Below are 18,028 nucleotides of genomic sequence, written 5' to 3' on the forward strand. Positions count from 1 at the left end.
GCAGATTGTTCATTAATAGGGATAGAATCTATTCTCTGGATCTAAGAACTTCATCAACATCCTCCATTTTTGTTGTCCCTGGAATGTAAGAGAGTAACCGTGGAGGAGGTAAACCATACATAGCCTCAAAAGGTGTCATTTTGGTAGATGCATGCCATGTAGTATTATACCAATACTCTGCCCATGGCAGCCAAAACAGCCACTACCTTGGCCTTTTCTGCACAAAACACCTCAAATAAGTCTCTACACACTTATTAACAATTTCATTCTTGCCATATGTTTGAGGGTGATAACTTGTGCTAAATTTCAAAGTAGTGCCTTGAAGCTTGAACAACTCCCTCCAAAAAGCACTAGTGAAAACAGGGTCTCAATTTGAAACAATGGAAGTAGGCATTCCATGTAGTCTAACGACATTCTGAACAAACATTTGAGCTACTTTAATGGCAGTATAGGGATGTGAGAGAGCAATAAAATGGCTATACTTAGACAACTTGTCCGCAACCACCAAGATCATGAATTGCCCTTGGCAAACCCTCAACAAAATCCATAGATGTTGTGCTAAATACTACCTAAATTAATAGATAATATTTAGTACGTTTTAACTCGCAAGTGCACAAGATCAAAACAATAGTATAGTGCAACAAGTACGAGGTCGATCTCACGAAGATTGTGATTTTGTTTCAAATTAATTAAAATATCAAATTGTCACTGATTTGATATTAAAAAAAAATAAAAAGATATAAAGATAAAGTAAAGGTAAAGGTAAAGGTAAAGCTAGGGTTTTGATATTCACCACTAATTATATTTAGATAATATGTCAATATGCCAATGTTTTGATCATGTTATGTATATCTAATATTTGTCAACTTAAGGGTATGGGTGTATACTCCTTAAGCTATTGATTTCCTTAAACAATGAGTTAGGCATGGGTGTATATTTTAATTCTTTTCTTTCCTAAAAGATTTAGCATGGTGTATACTAAGTTGTTCTTTAGGAAATCATATATTCGGTGGAAATCGACAAACACATGAGGCCTAGGGCATGAGTGTATACTCCCAGTTTCACATGTTGATTAACCCAAGAATCCGGTGTGAATATCTTTTGTTACTTTTATTAAATCCAGGACTCGGTTATTCAAATTGATTTAACTAACTAGTCCATACCACATGCATATAATGGCCAGTCACATACATATGAGGAATTCATGAAAACAAGAATTAATCAAGTTAAATATCACAACATGATCATCAGCTTCAATTCAGCCCTCCTAAAGAGTTAGTTACACATAATGAAAATAAAAGTAAAAAGAAAAGGGAAAGAAAGAACCGAAAACCACTCATAGAAGTAGCCTCCAATTCCTCTCCCCAAAGTTGTCTCCTTCCAATTGTCTCTTGAATTGTGAAGCTTAGAGGTCTATTTATAGGGCTTAAGAGAGTCCTAGAAGCCCTAGTAATCCTAGGAATTTCGGAGATTTAAGTCCAAGTCCAATTAGGATAAAGAAAACCTAAGTCCAAATTGGAATAGGATTCGCCTAGAATTGCGGTCCTAACTTGTGGCATGATTTTAGCATTGCGGCGCTCCGAATTGGGAACTATTTCACAATTATTTGTAACATTTTGAGTTAGCTTTCCAATGCTGCTTGAATTACCTCAATCGGATATTTGAGCTGAAAGTTAAGATCAAAATACCAAGAGGTATGCAGAATCCAATTTTGAATCCAATCCGATTTTAACTCAAATTTGAGAAATTCCGAATTAATCATTTTCTTTATTTGATTAAACTTAACCATGATTGGTTAAGCTTAATCATATCTTCTAGGTCTTTCCAATTTGCCCTTTAAGCTTGGAACTTTTTTGGAAACGCTTTCTTTTTCTCCAAAAACCTATAAAACAAAGAAAATACAAAAAAGAAGTAAAATAACACAAATTAACCAAAACTAAAGGATTAACACATGTAAGTTAAGCGCTAAAAATATGAATAATTTAGCACTTAACAATAGACACATCAATCCAAATCCTGGTAGGGATATAAAGAGGTTGCAGCAGGCTAGCAGGGGACATATTCTCATACTTAGATTGTTGGCAATCCGCACACTCCATAATAAACTTCTTGAGGTCTTTAGTCATCCGTTTCCAATAAAAATCTCTCTTAGCCCTTTGTAAAGTTTTTTTAAACCCTGAATGTCCTGCCATCGGATCACTATGCACAAAGTGTAAAACTTGTGCTCTTATAGCCTGAGAACTCCCAATATAGGTCCTCTTCTTATAAAACAACAGATTATCCCTAAGGAAAAATTTTCCTGGATCCAACTCACCGTTGTACCACTACTCTAATAAAGTCTTCAACTGCAAATGAGCTTTTAAATCTTTTACCCAAGTGACAGTAGCTATTGACAAAAAAGACAAAGTCATCTCAAGTTTCCAATCATCCCTTTTTGATAAGGCATCCGCCACTCGATTCTCCACCCCTTTTTTGTACTCCACTATAAAGTCATAGCCAATCAAGTTAGTGATCCATTTCTGCTGAAAAGGGGTGCCCACCTTTTGTTCTAAAAGAAACTTCAAACTTTGGTGGTCTGTTTTAACAATGAATGGTCTCCCAATCAAGTAAGGCCTCCACTTTTGAATTGCTGTTACTAAAGCAAATAATTCATTCTCATAAGTGGACATATGGACAACCTTCCCTTTTAAAGCTTTACTCAAAAAAGCTATTGGTCTGCATCAAAACTGCCCCAATTGCCATCCCACTCTCATCACACTCAATCACAAATGTCTGGGAAAAATTAAGAAGAGCTAAAACTAGGGCTGCTGTCATGGTAGCCTTGAGATTGTTAAATGCTTCAACAACTCACTCCTCCCAAGAAAAAGCATTTTTCTTCAACATAATGTTAGTGGGGCTGCAATAGATCCATACCCTTGAATAAACTTTCTGTAGTATCTAGTGAGCCCAAAAATCCTCTTGTTGTGCAAATCTCAACCTAAACTAATAGGCAAATAATTGTACATTTTACTCATAAGTGCACAAGGTCAACATAGTAGTATATGATGCAAGTACGGGATTATTCCCACAACGATTGCAAAATTTTGCTTAAAATAAATTCCTTAAGTGAAACAAAACAAAGATTGATTTTGATTTGATAATAATAAAAGGTAGGGATTTGATATCCACCACTAATTATATTTAGATAATATAATAATATGCCAATGCTTTGATCATGTTATGCATATCTAATGTTTGTCAACCTAAGGGCATAGGTGTATACTTCTTAAGCTATAGATTTTCCTAAGCAACGAGTTAGGCACGAGTGTATACTCTTAACTCTTTTCTTTCTTAAAGGATTTAGCATGTGTGTATACTAAGTTCTTTAAGAAAGCATGATTCTATGAAAATCAACAAACACATGAGGCCTAGGGCATGGCTGTATACTCCCGGTTCCCCATGTTGATTAACCCAAGAATCTAGTGTAGATTTCTTTTGTTACTTTTGTTAAACCCAGGGCTCAGTCATCCAAATTGATTTAACTAACTAGTCTATACCACATGCATATGTTGATTAGGCAAACACATATGAGGAATTCATGAAAATAGGAATTAATCAAGTTAGATATCACAACATGATCATCACAAAGGCGCTAATATTGAAATATTAACTAAACATAACTAGGGCTTCAAACTAGCCCTACTAAGTAAATTAGTTACACATAAGTTTGATGTTAAACATCTTCATAAAATAAAATAGAAAGGAAAAGAATAAACCTGAAACTTGAACTTGAAGAGCTCCAATTCTTCTCCTTAGAAATTGTGTCCTATTCTAGAGGTTTAAAGGTCTATTTATAAGCGTTAAGAATACTCTAGAAACCTTAAAAATCGTAGGGTTTGAGCCCTAGTTCGCTCAAAGCTCCAAAACCCTAAAAATTACACTTTCCATATCAAGGCTGGCGGCTAGCTTGTTCCTCACGCACGAGTATGTTCGATCGCAGCCTGTGTGCGATCGATCGCAGATATGTGATTGATCCTTTTTGCTGGCGTTCGATCGCAGGCTTCCTCTAGTGCGCACAAGCGCACGCACTACCAGAGCCTCCAATTATCTTCAAAATAACTCTTTAAGTCCAAAACTTTCGAAATTGTTTCTTTTCTTCGAACAACCTACAAAAACAAAGAAAGCACATAAAAGAACTAAAATGGCATAAATTAATCAAAACTAAAGGATTAACAAATGTAAGTTAAAGGCTAAAATATGAATATTTTGGCACTTAACACACCCCCAAACTTACATATTGCTAGTTCCTTAGCAATACGAAATTGAAAACTAAATGGAAAACAAAAAACAAAAAGATAAATCCATCTTTCGTAGGATGTACGGTTGCATTTGGCGTATGCAACAAGCCGTTTAAATCCCTAGAGATCCCCTAGAGGACGAGTGGAGTCTCATGAGGGTTTTCCAGGAATGTTACCCACAAAAATTATGCACAGTTCATGTTATCCAAAAATTAAGGAAAACTCAAGATCATGATTTTCATTCATTATTAAGCTTAAAATGATAAACTCCGTCTTCTCAATGAATTGGAATCTCAAAGTTTAATTACTTACTAAGTACATGCTAAAACATCACAAGTTCGAAACAATGTAGAGTGGACTAGCACAAAATTATGAAGCTTCTAAGTATTTCCAATGTGCAGTGTCTCCATATCTCAAAGTTCACTGAAATCCCTATTAGAATGAACAACAATGGTATATTTTCTTTTTTTCTTTTTTTTTTTTGGGTCAGGTTATGCAATATTTGGTTTCCTTAAGCTTTCTAATTGACCCATGTAACGAGTGTTAAGTCAATGACTCTCAAACCAGATGGTTTTAGGGCATTAAGTATAAAACACCCCTAAGTCCTTACTAACTCGAGTAAAAAAGGTTATGAAGCCAAACTAACCATGACATTAATCAAATCAAAGTTCTTCACATTTTTAACGTGAACACTCAATGCTTTGAGGCAAGAGGTCTAATTATTTAGTGAAAAACTTATCAATGATTTTTTTTTTCATCACAAATATATGCCAAAGTATCTATCTAATAAGTCATCGAGTTTCACCCAAGACATAAGCAAGTAACTGTCCTAAGCAAGTAACCAAACTTAACATATTCTATCATTAGATCATGTGTTCAAAGTTTTAAGCTCACTGATGAAATCAAACCACAATTCTTTTCAGATTAACCAAAATTTTTAGGCAAACAGGAATATGCATAATTTTATTTATTTATTTATTTTTTATTTTTTAATAACAAACAAATAACATGAAATTGGGACAAGGTGTGTGTAGAGTGTTCCCATACTGCTAAACTTAAATGACACATTGTCCCTAATGTGTCTAAAACATGGAAATAATTTACTTGGGATATGGACAACTTTGTCTGGAAAAGCATGGCTCATAACACACCCCCAAACTTGAATCGAAGCACACTTGTCCCTGCAAAATAAGAAAACACGAAAACAAGTAAAAATGAAACAAAACAAAACTAAAGATAAATATAAAGATGAAGTGAAAAACAACTAAAACAAAATAACAAGATAAACTATGGGGTGCCTTCCATGAGCACTAAGTTTAACGTCTTTAGCCAGACTGTGATTCCTCTCTCAGTGTTGTCTCGAAGAAGATGCTCTAGATGGTGGTGGCAAACGGCTGAGAATGGATTGCATCAGTTCTTTTAAGGCAGATAATCTTTGGTCCATCAATTGTTTATCCTCCCAAGCCTCTTGTCTCCGATCTGCTAACTCTCACCGGAGGCCTGCCACTTCTTCACTAATGGAACAATATTGTGCTACACGCAAAGTGACAGTGGCCTCCTCTGCTCCTGCCTCCTGCTCTGTTGCAGGTGCATCTTCTGCCATCAGCTCTGCCTCAAACTCTTCCTCTTCAGCTGCTGGTGGTTAAGGTACTCTGGGCATGTGGGAACAACTTTGGTTCCATTGGTGAATGCCAAACTTTGGGGTCGTAGTGACTGGCTCATCTGCTGAGGTGCCCTTGATGCCCTTTTTTCGGATGACGTAAGTGATTAACTATGGAAAAGGCAGCCCCCACGAGTGGGTGTACTCAACTCCCCTGACATGCACTCCATTCCAAAACTTGTGAATTTGATTCCAAATGTTGTCAGGAATGGAACACCAGGCACCTTTATGAAAGGCGTAGAGTGTTTGTAAGAATTGGTCTCGCCTTTGAGTCTTGTGCCCCAGGGGAAAGGCATTGCGGTGCAAAATAGAGTCCACAAACCAGAGCTATAGAGGCAGCTTGGACCGGCTTCAGGCATTATGGTGTGTGTCGGCATATTTACCTTGACACATGTCTTCAATGATCTCCGCCACATAGAATTTGGGAGGTTGCTCTGCAAGCTACGCTTCTTCTGGAGGGTGCTTATCATTGCACTGGAGAGCAGCGGCAATGTCAGCCTTAGTCACGTCAATAGCTCGGCCATGCACTGTGGAAGAGAGAGCAGCCAGCCTGTTGCAATCATGACCGGCTTGAATAGCTTCTTCAACCCCCGGCACTTGAATTCTACAACCGCCCATTGAGTTGCTTCAAGGTGTTGGAAATCCTCTCGAATGGCAAATGTAGTTTCAAATAGTAGCTCTCGCTCCTCACAAGTAGGTGGAGAGAAAATGGCTTGGGAATCAACGCCCTAAAGAAGCTTGAGTTTTTGGCATGGTGAGCTTGGTTCAAGACTTTTGTCGAACACTTGGTGTGTAGTGTGACGACTAAAGTTTCAAAATCTCAGCAACAATGGTCCAAACCCCCTGCAAAATAAAGGAAATCCAACCACAGAGGCAAATGTGGGTGGAGAAACACCCACAAATTGCAAAAAATTATGAAAAAAAATGGAGGTTGGAGCGGAGTTGGGGTGGAAATAAGTGAAGGGGGAATGGGTGTGAGTGTTGTGTAGCTGTAAGTGGTGGCCGGAGAGGAGAACCTTGTTGTTGAGGTGTGGTGGTGTTGGTTGAAATCCAGCGGAGGTGTAGTGAGAGGGGTGGTGCTCCGGTTGAGTGAAGTGAGAGTGCGGTGGACTTGTACGGCGCGGGGAAGAAGTGATGGGGGGAATGGGGGAAAGTGACCTAAAATAGGTCACGTGGCCGTCTGCCTGAGTGCACTTGATCGTACGCAAGGTGCGCTCGATCGCACTCTTGCAGTGGTGTGCGTGTGTGGGTGAGGTGCGCTCGAACGCACACGAGATGCGCTCGATCGCACTAACAGAATAGAACTTAACAAAAATTGGGCACTGCGCTCGATCGTACTCAAGTTGTGCTCAATCGCAGTAATATAATGTAAAACAATTTTTAATTTTTTATTATTATTATTATTTTTTATACGTAAAGTGGATAGCAGCTAACTGGACTAAGGAAAAACAGACACAAAATATACATAAGAACACTAAAAGTACTTCGGACAATTTGAAAAAAATTGACACAAAGGAAAGTGAAAGAAAAGAATAGAAAATTGTACCGCATTCAGTGGCTTCAGTACCATTGATCTGAGTAGATGCGCTTGAGTTTCTGAACTGCTCAAACACTTCCACTAGTAGCTTCAGTGTTACTATTCTGGGGGGATGCACTTGAAATCCACTAACTATGGCTCAAGTGCTTTTGGTGGTGTTGGGACATGACTTAAATGTGAAGTATAGGTCAACACTTTCTGTCCACATGAGACTCCTTCTTGATATGCTTCTTATCATGATAAGCCTTGGGTCTTTTCTTGTGGAGCTTAGTATCCTCAATTGCTTCACACCTCAATTCTTCAAGTTCATACAGCTGCAACTTCCTCTTAGCACTTGGATATGGTGGACAGGTTTCAAAGGGATGCTTGGCTTCAATGATATCCTCAGTAACCTTTTCATAATTTGGCTCAATGTTTTGCCTTGTGACATTGCGAGTGAGGGTGGCCTTCAATGGATATTTATGTTGGTCCTGCAAAACTGGATCACTAACACCTTGGATCATACAAACTTCAAAACATTCTAAATTATCATGAGGTAATTTCAATGCATCGAATATTTTGAACTCTATTGTCTCACTATTCACCTTCATACTCACAATATCCTTTTTCATACCTATTGTAGTATCAGTAATTCTCATAAAAGGTCTTCATAAGATAATAGGTAAATGTGATGGCATAGGGGATTATTCCACATCCAATACAATAAAATCAGCAGGTAAAACAAATATACCTACTTTTACCAAGACATCCTCAAGCATACCTTTTGGTCTTTTGATGCATCTGTCTACCAATTGCAAGGTGATAAGAGGTTGGTTGACGCGCTCCCAAACTTAGTGTCTCATATACAGTGTATGGTAGCAAATTAACCCCTGCTCCTAGATCCAGTAGTGCCCTTTCAAAAAGATGGTCACATATCCTACAAGGAATGGTAAAACTACTTGGATCTGTCAGCTTCGGTGGTAATTTTCTTAACAAAACCGCACTTACCTCCTATGTTAAGGCCACTGTCTCATGCTCCTGAAACTTCTTTTTATTAGTGCAACAATCTTTTAAAAATTTAGCATACGAGGGAATTTGTTTAATTACATCTAATAAAGGAATATTAATCTCTACTTTTTGGAGGAGGTGGTTCTTCTTGGTATTGTTGATATGAATGATCATATATGGTTGATAGTTCCTCTTCATGAGCTACTATCTTGAAAATGGATTGCCTTAGACTGGGACTAAGACAATAATAGGATTGACCATAGAATTGTCGAGATGACTCTTCTTCATGATAGCAGATACTCTCTTCCTCTATATAGTGTCCATGAGGAGTGGTAACTGACTGACTTTGGCGCTCTTCCTTTTTGAGAAAAATTGTTCTTTGTGTACAATGGGCCTCCGTCCTTTCAACTGAGTTCTTCATCTCCTCAATTGCTGAACTGATCAGAGCTAATGTATTTTCAGAAAACTCAAGAGGAGGTGGTTCAGCTTGATATTGCTGTTGTGGAGCTGATTGAGAGGAGTATGCATGATCATGGAATTGCTAATATGAGTGATGTTGCATTCCATGAAATTATGAAGCATGAATTCTGGGAGCTTGAGCTTGCCATGAGAGATTGGATTGTTGGCTCCATGATGGGTAACAGGAATCAAAATAGCGGTCGTTCCCCGGTCTAGAGAACGATGTGTTCATGTGCCCATAAAATTTGTTAAAGATTTGTCTCATTGTAGGACATTCTCTAACATGGTGATAAGAGTCATGGCAACATGAACATGGTCTATGGGGTGTCGGAACGCCTCCCCACATGTGTGCAATTAAAAATAAAATACCAAAAAGTTAAAATTAAAAAGGGAAAATAAAAATGAAATTTAAAAAGAAAATTTACTAATATGCAGACTCGAATGACCCTGCATGAAACAAAAGCAAAAAAAAAAAATCAGATCTATAATTATTGCAGTAACTGTGCTGCTCTCTGGATGTGCGATCGATTGCCTTGGTTGTGCGCTCAAGCACACCTCCAGAGGCCGAACAGGAACTGTGGAAAAAACTAGAAACACAAAAAAATTTAAAATAAAAATAAATTAAAGGAAAAAATTCCAAACAAAATCAAACAATCGTCAGCAACGGCGCCAAAAACTTATTGTGTCAAATACTACCTAAATTAATAGATAATATTTAGTACGTTTTAACTCGCAAATGCACAAGATCAAAACAATAGTATAGTGCAACAAGTACTAGATCGAACCCACGGATATTGTCAATTTTATTTAGAATTAATTAAAATATCAAAATTGTCACGATATTGATATTATGAAAAGATGAAAAGATAAATAAAAGGTAAATGTAGGGCTTTGATATCCAACACTAATCATACTTAGATAATATAACAATATGCTAATGATCCAATCATATTATGAATACTTAATGTTTGCCAACCTAAGGGTATGGGTGTCTACTCCTTAAGCTATTGATTTCCCTAAGCAACGAATTAGGCATGGATGTCTACTCTAATTCTTTTCTTTCTTAAAGGATTTAGCATGGGTGTCTACTAAGTTGTTCTTTAAGAAAGCATAAATCTGTAGAAATCGACAAACACATGAGGCTTAGGGCATAGGTGTCTACTCCTGGTTCCCCATGTTGATTAACCCAAGAACTCGGTGTGTATTTATTTTGTTACTCTTATTAAATCCAGGATTCGATCATTCAAATTGATTTAATTAACTAGTCCATACCATATGCATATAATGACTAATCACATACATATGAGGAATTCAAGAAAACAGGAATTAATCAAGTTAAGTAACACAATATGATTATCACAAATGCGCCAATATTGAAATATTAAATAAATATAATTAAGACTTCAATCTAGCTCTCCTTAAGAGTTAGTTACACATAATTAAAATAAAACTAAAAGAAAAAGGGAAAGAAAGAACCGAAAATCGCTCCTAGAAGTAACCTCCAATTCTTCTCCCCAAAGTTGTCCCCTTAAAATTGTCTATTGAATTGTGAGGCTTAGAGGTCTATTTATAGGACTTAGGAGAGTCCTAGAAGCCATTGTAATTCTAGGAAATTTGGAGATTTAAGTCCTAGTCCAACTAGGATAAAGAAAACCTAAGTCCAAATCGGTATAAGATTCGCCTATAATTGCGTTCCTATTTTGCGGGGTGATTTTGGTATTACGAAGCTCCGAATTTGGAAAACGATATTTCACAATGATTTATAAAATTTTGAGTTAGCTTTCCAATGTCGCTTGAATCACCTCAATCGGATATTTGAGCTAAAAGTTTTTGTCAAAATACCGAGACATATGCAGAATCCAATTTTGAATCCAATCCGATTTTGACTCCAATTTGAGAAATTCTGATTTAATCATTTTATTTATTTGATTAAACTTAACCAAATCTTCTAAGTCTTCCCAATTTTTCCTTTAAGCTTGGAACTTTTTCGGAAACGCTTTCTTTTCTTCCAAAAACCTATAAAACAAAGAAAATACAAAAATGAAGTAAGATAGCACAAACTAACTATACTAAGGAATTAACACATATAAGTTTAAGGGCTAAAATACGAATATTTTGGCACTTAACAGTTGCCGTCATTAGCGGGATTCCGAGAATGGCGCGTAACCGTCGAAAATGCTTAAATATGAACTATAACTGCTCTAGTGATTTTGATGTATTCGAGCTATCAATATAGTCGGTGTCTGCCTTGCCTGTAACGGCAGTATCTAGGCATTAAATGGAGAGGATCCGATATGGTCGGTTCACAATATTCTTGGATTGAGTAAATCAGTCTAGCATTAGGGGACGGCGTCGTATCTATGAGTCCCATATTGGATTGTGTCTATGCGGCCCATGTGGATATGCCGGGCTTATCCAGGTTCATCGGGTTCCTGGCCCACGGGCTTCAGTGATGAATTTATGTGTAATAGTACCCATCATTTTATAAGTTTTAAGACATTGAATAACTAATATTTAATATGACATTCATCCTATCTTCATAATTTACTTCTTGTTTTAGTTAGTTATATTACACACTAAACTTTAATGTTAACATTTAGTTTTCCAACCTATAAGGTTAAATTATTTGTCTTTATACTATAGTAGTTTATATATTAGTAGCTTTTGTTTTCTCTCTCTCTTCTAAAACGTACACCAAAATTGTAATATTTTCTTAAATTTTAAAAAGTTGCAATTGACCAAAACACTACTTATCCCTTTCATTTAACCCCCTCCATTAGAATATTTTGTTAAGTCTGACATAACATAAGTAAAATATCCATTATACCCCTATCATATCTCTAAAAATAAGATTATGTGCTACGACTTAAAAAAATTCAATATCCTTGGAGACCCAAGGCTGGGTCATGGGTTTCCAGCATAGTTTTTTTTTTTTTTTTTTTGTAATTTTTATTTTTTTTTTATGTGATGCGAGGGTGTTGTTATTTTCTCAATTTTGTCAGATTTAATGAAAAATCCTAATGGAAATGACTGTGCAACAACTAGGTAGTTTTGGGAGGGATCAATTGAAACTCTTCAAAGTTTGGAGACATTACCATTTAGGTGTAAGTTTTAGGGAGTAAGTACAATTTTTGTAACTTTTTTGGGATAAAGTGGGACTTTAAGATTTAAATAAACAATGCAGGAGGTGGAAAGTATTGTCCCTCCCAGGTTTAAGGAATATCGGAACCAAGATGGTTTTACTCCTAGGCAATTGTTTACGAAGAACCATAAGGACTTGATGAAAGAAGGAGAGAAATGGATGAAGGGCACTGCAACTTCTTGTACAGTAGTAGGTGCTCTCATTGTTACTATTATGTTTGCTGCAGCATTTACTGTTCCAGGTGGTAACAAACAAGATACTGGCTTTCCTGTATTCTTAGATGAAAAAGTGTTCACGCTATTTATAATCTCTGATGCCTTGTCGCTCTTTTCCGCTGCAACTTCAGTCTTGATGTTTTTGGGAATCCTAACTTCACGCTATGCAGAAGATGATTTCCTTGAATCCTTGCCAAGAAAGATGATCATAGGCCTTTCGACTCTTTTCTTTTCCATTGCGACCATGATGATAGCCTTTTGTGCTACTCTTTATATTATGCTACAGAGACAATCATGGATAATCATTCCTCTCATTTGTTTGGCTAGTGTACCCATCACCTTATTCATATTGGTGCAGTTTCCCCTTCTAGTTGAGCTGTTCATTTCAACTTATGGACCAGGCATCTTCGATAAGAAAATGAAGCGATGGGTATAACTTTATTCATTTTGATGTATAATGTAAACGTCCTCCACTAAGAATTAGCATACCAGCCAAAACTGCGATTTTTTTTTCCCTTTTTCACGGACTAATGGCTGATAAATTTTTTGTTGGTTTACTTTGTATATTTTGTGATTCATTCAACTGGTTTTAGACCAATTATCATTTAATCATTTCATCTTTTTATTTTATTTTTTATTTTATATTGTTCCAAATATAATCTCTTTGAAGCACGCACAACAGCACAGAACCTCATTTGGGCATCGCCGGTTCATGACAGGTCCTCCAAGCAGCTTGACTTGGAGGTAATCTTGTAGAGCCCAGAACGGCTTCACACTGTACCTTATCGGTCAATCCATTGGAAGTCAAGCAAAAATAACATCAAATTATGAAAATTTAGGTTGATTCCTTTTCTTGCAGAGCTAGGACGTTTTTTTTTTTTTTTTTTTTTTTTTTTGGCAATAATAAGATAATTTGTTTGTTTTTTTTTCTTTTTTTTTTTTTTTCTTTTCTTCTCCAATACAAACTATTTTTTTACTGTATACAAAAAATGTGATAAACACAATACAAAAGGAAATGAAGTATTTTATAACATAATATTTGTATCACAGCAAATATATCTACCAAAACTTCATAAATATGTGTCAATATATCATTAAGGTACGCTTTACCTAGGTCCAAAGTGTCTGTGAGAGTTGGTACATGAAGTGACGTGCCCGGCTGTAGAAGGATTCCTGGTCATAAAAAAATAAAAAACAAAGAAATGGTAAAAGTAACGGGTGGCAATGTGCATGGTTAGAAATAACAATAGCCTGATTGCCACATGATTGTTCTTTCTTTTTCTTTTCAAAATTGTAGAGTAATATATATATATATATATATATATATATATATATATATATATAACAGACAACTGATTTTTTAAGACATACTCTTTGAATCGGTTTTTTCAGAGAGCAAATTTTTACTTAAAAAATCGGTCATTAAGGGCATTTAATTATATTTCAAGAGTTTTTCATAGATAAATTATTCAATAAATTAAGTATTACTAATAGGGTTAAATACCTTATTCCTCCTTAGGGTTTTAGCACTTTATTTTTTGCCCCCTAAGGTTTTATTTAGATCACAAGAGGTACATGTAGTTTTGATAAAGATAGAGATGGTACTTCCGTGGCTGCGTTAAAATTTCGTCCAAAACTTAACAGAATATCACGTCAACAGCAATCAAATGTCGCCACGTGTCATGTAATTAATTTTTTAATTTTTTTTTTTAAAAAATAAAATTGGGGGTGGCCTAGCCACTCCCAGTGAGTTTTTGGGGTGGCTCGGGTGATTGTTAGGGTGACTGGAATGGTAGCCTTCTAGCTGCAATTCCATCTTCTGCCAAAAACATGGTCAGCAAGATGGAGTGATGGAAATCAAAAGAGCTTGTGGGGTGCTAAGAAGAAGGTTCTCTTCGTGGCTTTACCATTATATCTAGCAGGGGCTTTCGTTCCTGTGGTGGTGAACTTGTGGAACAGCAGTGAAAATGATGTTATGATGGCCTCGGTGGCTTCCATTACAAGTAGTTACCCACCGCGTTCTCTTTGGGGAGGCTTGAAACCTTATGCTAGTTTGGTCTTGGATGGTTTTTCCATGGAGCTAAGGGGATGGCCGAAACTACCCCTCAAACCAATAGGGGGTGGCTCAGTCAGGATAAACCGGGTGGTCAGCCACCTCCCAAATGGCCAAAGGGTGGCTACCGCCATCCCCAATTTTTTTTTTTAAATATATATTTTTTATCTTTTTAATTTTTTTTTTTAAATTAAAAATTAATTACATGACACGTGGTGACATTTGATTAGTGTTGACAAGGCATTCCGTTAAGTTTTGGACGGAATTTTAACGGACATACCATCTCCATTTTTATCAAAACCACAGATATCTCCTGTGATCCAAATGAAACCCTAATGAGTAAAAAATAAAGTGTTGAAACCCTAAGGAGGAATAACGTATTTAACCCTTACTAATATACAAATACAATATGGAAACAAATAATAGAAATCATTTTTTTTCCTCTCTCCACGTTTTCATATTTTTTAAGTAGTGAACGGGTCCTTAAAATAAATTGAACCGGTCCTTTCATATATGTATTAATAATACCTTACTTAAGAAATCATAATTAAAATCCAATATATGTGATTTAAAAAAAAAAATCATAAAATTCGTAGTGTAGTATATATATATATATATATATATATATATATATATATTGGATTTTTTTTTTTTTTTTGAAAACCAAAAACAAAAAATCATTTATGTGATAATCGTTGTGGTTCAATTCTTACAAAAGTGGTGGATTTGGTGCTCGGAAAAGTATACTATTTTCGATTAATATATTATTATTTTTGAAAGTGGGTTTTGATTTAAATTTTTACTCTCTATACACACTGAAAATACTAAAAATTCGCATAATCCAGGGATCCAACAATTTATGAATTTGATTGTAGCAAAAGAAAGTAAATAAAAAGATAGTTATTTTTTATTGTACGAGTATTTTTCATTTTTCATTTGTTTGTCTTTATTTTTAATGGTTTTGTTCTTCCGTTTCCAATTTTTTGTTGAAATTTACATATATTATATTTTATTTCTACTCTAACAATAGTTTATTTTACGTATATATGCGAATTAAGGTGGTTGAAAGAAAAATGTGTCTAAATCTTGAAATTAAATTAAAATGATTTACTCAAATAGTTTTTTGAATTTTTTGCTTTTGAACACAAAGTAAAACACAATTTTATTAAAAAAGTCCTCTCTAAGTTTCTCTCTCTGAGTTTGACCTAGTGGCGAGGGAAAAATCTTCTCCGTCTTGCGGGCGAGAAGGGTTAGTTAGCAGGTTTCAACACAACAACGACAGTAGGATGGAAGATGACCTGGAAGATCTGTGTGACAAGATTTCTCTCATTGGGGGGGGAAAGGTAGGGATCACAGTCACGGAAGGTGAGTTCGCAGAAGGAAGGGAATCGAAGAGAGGTGTTTGGTGGGCAGAATTGGAGGAGTGCGAAAGATTAATCAAGAAGCATTTAAAACCATGCTGGCTCGGCTATGGAGGATGGCAGGGACGGTTGTATTCAAAGAAGTTCTAGACAACGTATTGTTGTTCGAATTCACCGAAGTTGAAGACAAAAAAAGGGTATTAGAGGGGCGGCCATGGTCCTTTGATAGGTAGATATTGGTGTTAAACGAGTTCGACGGGAGTATACCACTGTCCCAGATGCAGTTCAGTCATACACCTTATTGGATACAAGTTCATGACACGCCTCTTCTATGCATGACAAAGGGGTGGGTGTTAAAATTGGGGAATCAATGGGAGAGATAGAAGATGTAGATGTGGCAGGGGACGGCTTCGGTTGGGGAAGGTGTTTATGCATCCGGGTATGGATTGATCTTGGTAAACCACTCGAAAGAGGTAGAGGGTTGAATCTTCTGGGGAAATCTCACTAGGTTAATTTTAAGTACGAAAAGCTGGCCCTATTTTGTTTTCACTGCGGCAAAATCATCCAGGGAGACAAAGGATGCCCAATAAGGTTGAACCCACGCAAAAGCTTAGAGGAAGGAGAGAGACAATGAGGGGTATGGCTGAGGGGGGATGATCAAAAGAGGAGATATGGAGGAGGAGCAGGCTCTGGCTACAAGCAAGAGGAAGGAAGAATGGATGACGGCTAGCAAGCACATGGAAATTACACTAACGTGGAGAAGGCCAGCTCTTCAGGGAACCTTAGTCCTTTCCACAATTTTCGGAAAGAGGCCAGCAGTGACTCTTGGCACGTGGAGTGAGCGAGAAGTTTTCACAAAAAGATGACTTGGGCACGAGTGCACAAGATAGGGTGTGAAATGCAGTATTAACGGAGATGGAGTTTGGGGCATGGGCAAACAAGGAGAAGCAGAAGGCTGGGATGGGTATGCATGCAAAACCATGACATGCATAACCTAGAATCAAGATTAAATATAACTCAATTTAAAAGATGATTGATTTGTTTTGTTTTTAAACTAAATGCATAATAATGATGAGAGATAGAATAGGGGGTTAATTTCATGACTAACCGCATAACAATGGTTAATCATAAATTAATAAGGAAAATTCATATTATGCGTGATATAGGGTTCGTCTCACTCGAGTAGTTAAGAAAATACCTTCATTAAGAAATAAGTATAATCTATCTTCGGTTGGCACTGACGGTCCACCTAACCATTAAGATACGGTACGATCCGTCTTCCTTAGGTATGAATTATCTAATTCCTTAATAGGCTACACACAATCAAGGAATAATCATAATCCATCTTTGGTTGATACGAATTCTCTACTAAAATTACATTAAACTATGGTGTAGTACAATACTTCTTCTCTAGGTTTGGCCTATTAAATCCTAATAATCATATGTTAGTTAAAACCGTTGTATAACAATCATTCATATAATTATAGAAAATATGAAGGGTTAAGTTCTTCAAGAAAGAAGAAATCGTTCTTCATGTTCTTGAACAATAAAGAACACATTCTTAGAGAAGCAAAAAGATTTTTGCCCAAAGCCAGAAGTGGTCGTTTATATCCAAGTAAATGTTCTTCATCATTTAATTTTAAATACCAACGTTCTTCACATACTCTTCATAAAGGAACTTGGCATGGGAATTCGATTCATTCTGCTACGCAAATACTTTGATTTGCAATCTTATTCCCAACACCTGTAACACCCTTGAGAATTAACTAAACTATAGTTAACATGGTGCGCCTTCCAAGACCTATTCACAACGTAAATAAGTCTCAAGGGATGTATCTAACTAGTTTACTTTGTATAAAATAAACAACAAAAATAATTGTAACTTAATACAATATAGCATATCTAAATAATTCCATTAATCATTAAATATCCATAGAAAATAACAAATCTCTCGAGAGAAATAACTTAAAAACCAAAGCGTTATAATTCCCAAAATAACCTCAAACCATCAATAAGTAAAGGAAACTGCAAACATTTTAAAAATCTCAAGTACACATGAAATATCAAGGTCAAGTCCTAAAAAGATAAATTAGATAAATAATCTCGATCATCTTGCTACGCTTACCCTCATTTCTATCCCACATGGTTTGGTGCTACTTTGAGTCTAGTTCCTCAAAGATGGGCCTGACTATATCCTTCACAAGTACATATTGTCTCATATGGCTCACCAATTAATGATTGACTAATTGCAAAACACAATTGTGTTTGATGGGTGGAAAGAAAAATCAAGTATAAGTCCACCACTTAGTAACGTAAAATCACATGTAAGGCAATTAT

The 18,028-nt window shown here is 36.2% G+C and overlaps 1 protein-coding gene across 7 annotated transcripts in view; it reads left to right on the top strand.

The window, feature by feature from the left end:
• The window catches only part of LOC132171387 (uncharacterized), a 37,438-nt gene extending 24,618 nt beyond the window's left edge, over window positions 1–12,820 (top strand). For all 7 annotated transcript variants that reach the window (XM_088513330.1, XM_088513326.1, XM_088513331.1 and 4 more), the window contains one exon: window positions 12,105–12,820. In XM_088513330.1, the coding sequence (XP_088369456.1) occupies window positions 12,105–12,713 (609 nt within the window). In that variant the 3' untranslated portion in view covers window positions 12,714–12,820. The remainder of the gene's footprint in view (window positions 1–12,104) is intronic.
• Window positions 12,821–18,028: the final 5,208 nt, after the last annotated feature.

The sequence above is a fragment of the Corylus avellana genome, chromosome 2 (assembly GCF_965113065.1).
Source record: "Corylus avellana chromosome 2, dhCorAvel1.hap1.2, whole genome shotgun sequence".
Classification (NCBI taxonomy): Eukaryota; Viridiplantae; Streptophyta; class Magnoliopsida; order Fagales; family Betulaceae; genus Corylus; species Corylus avellana.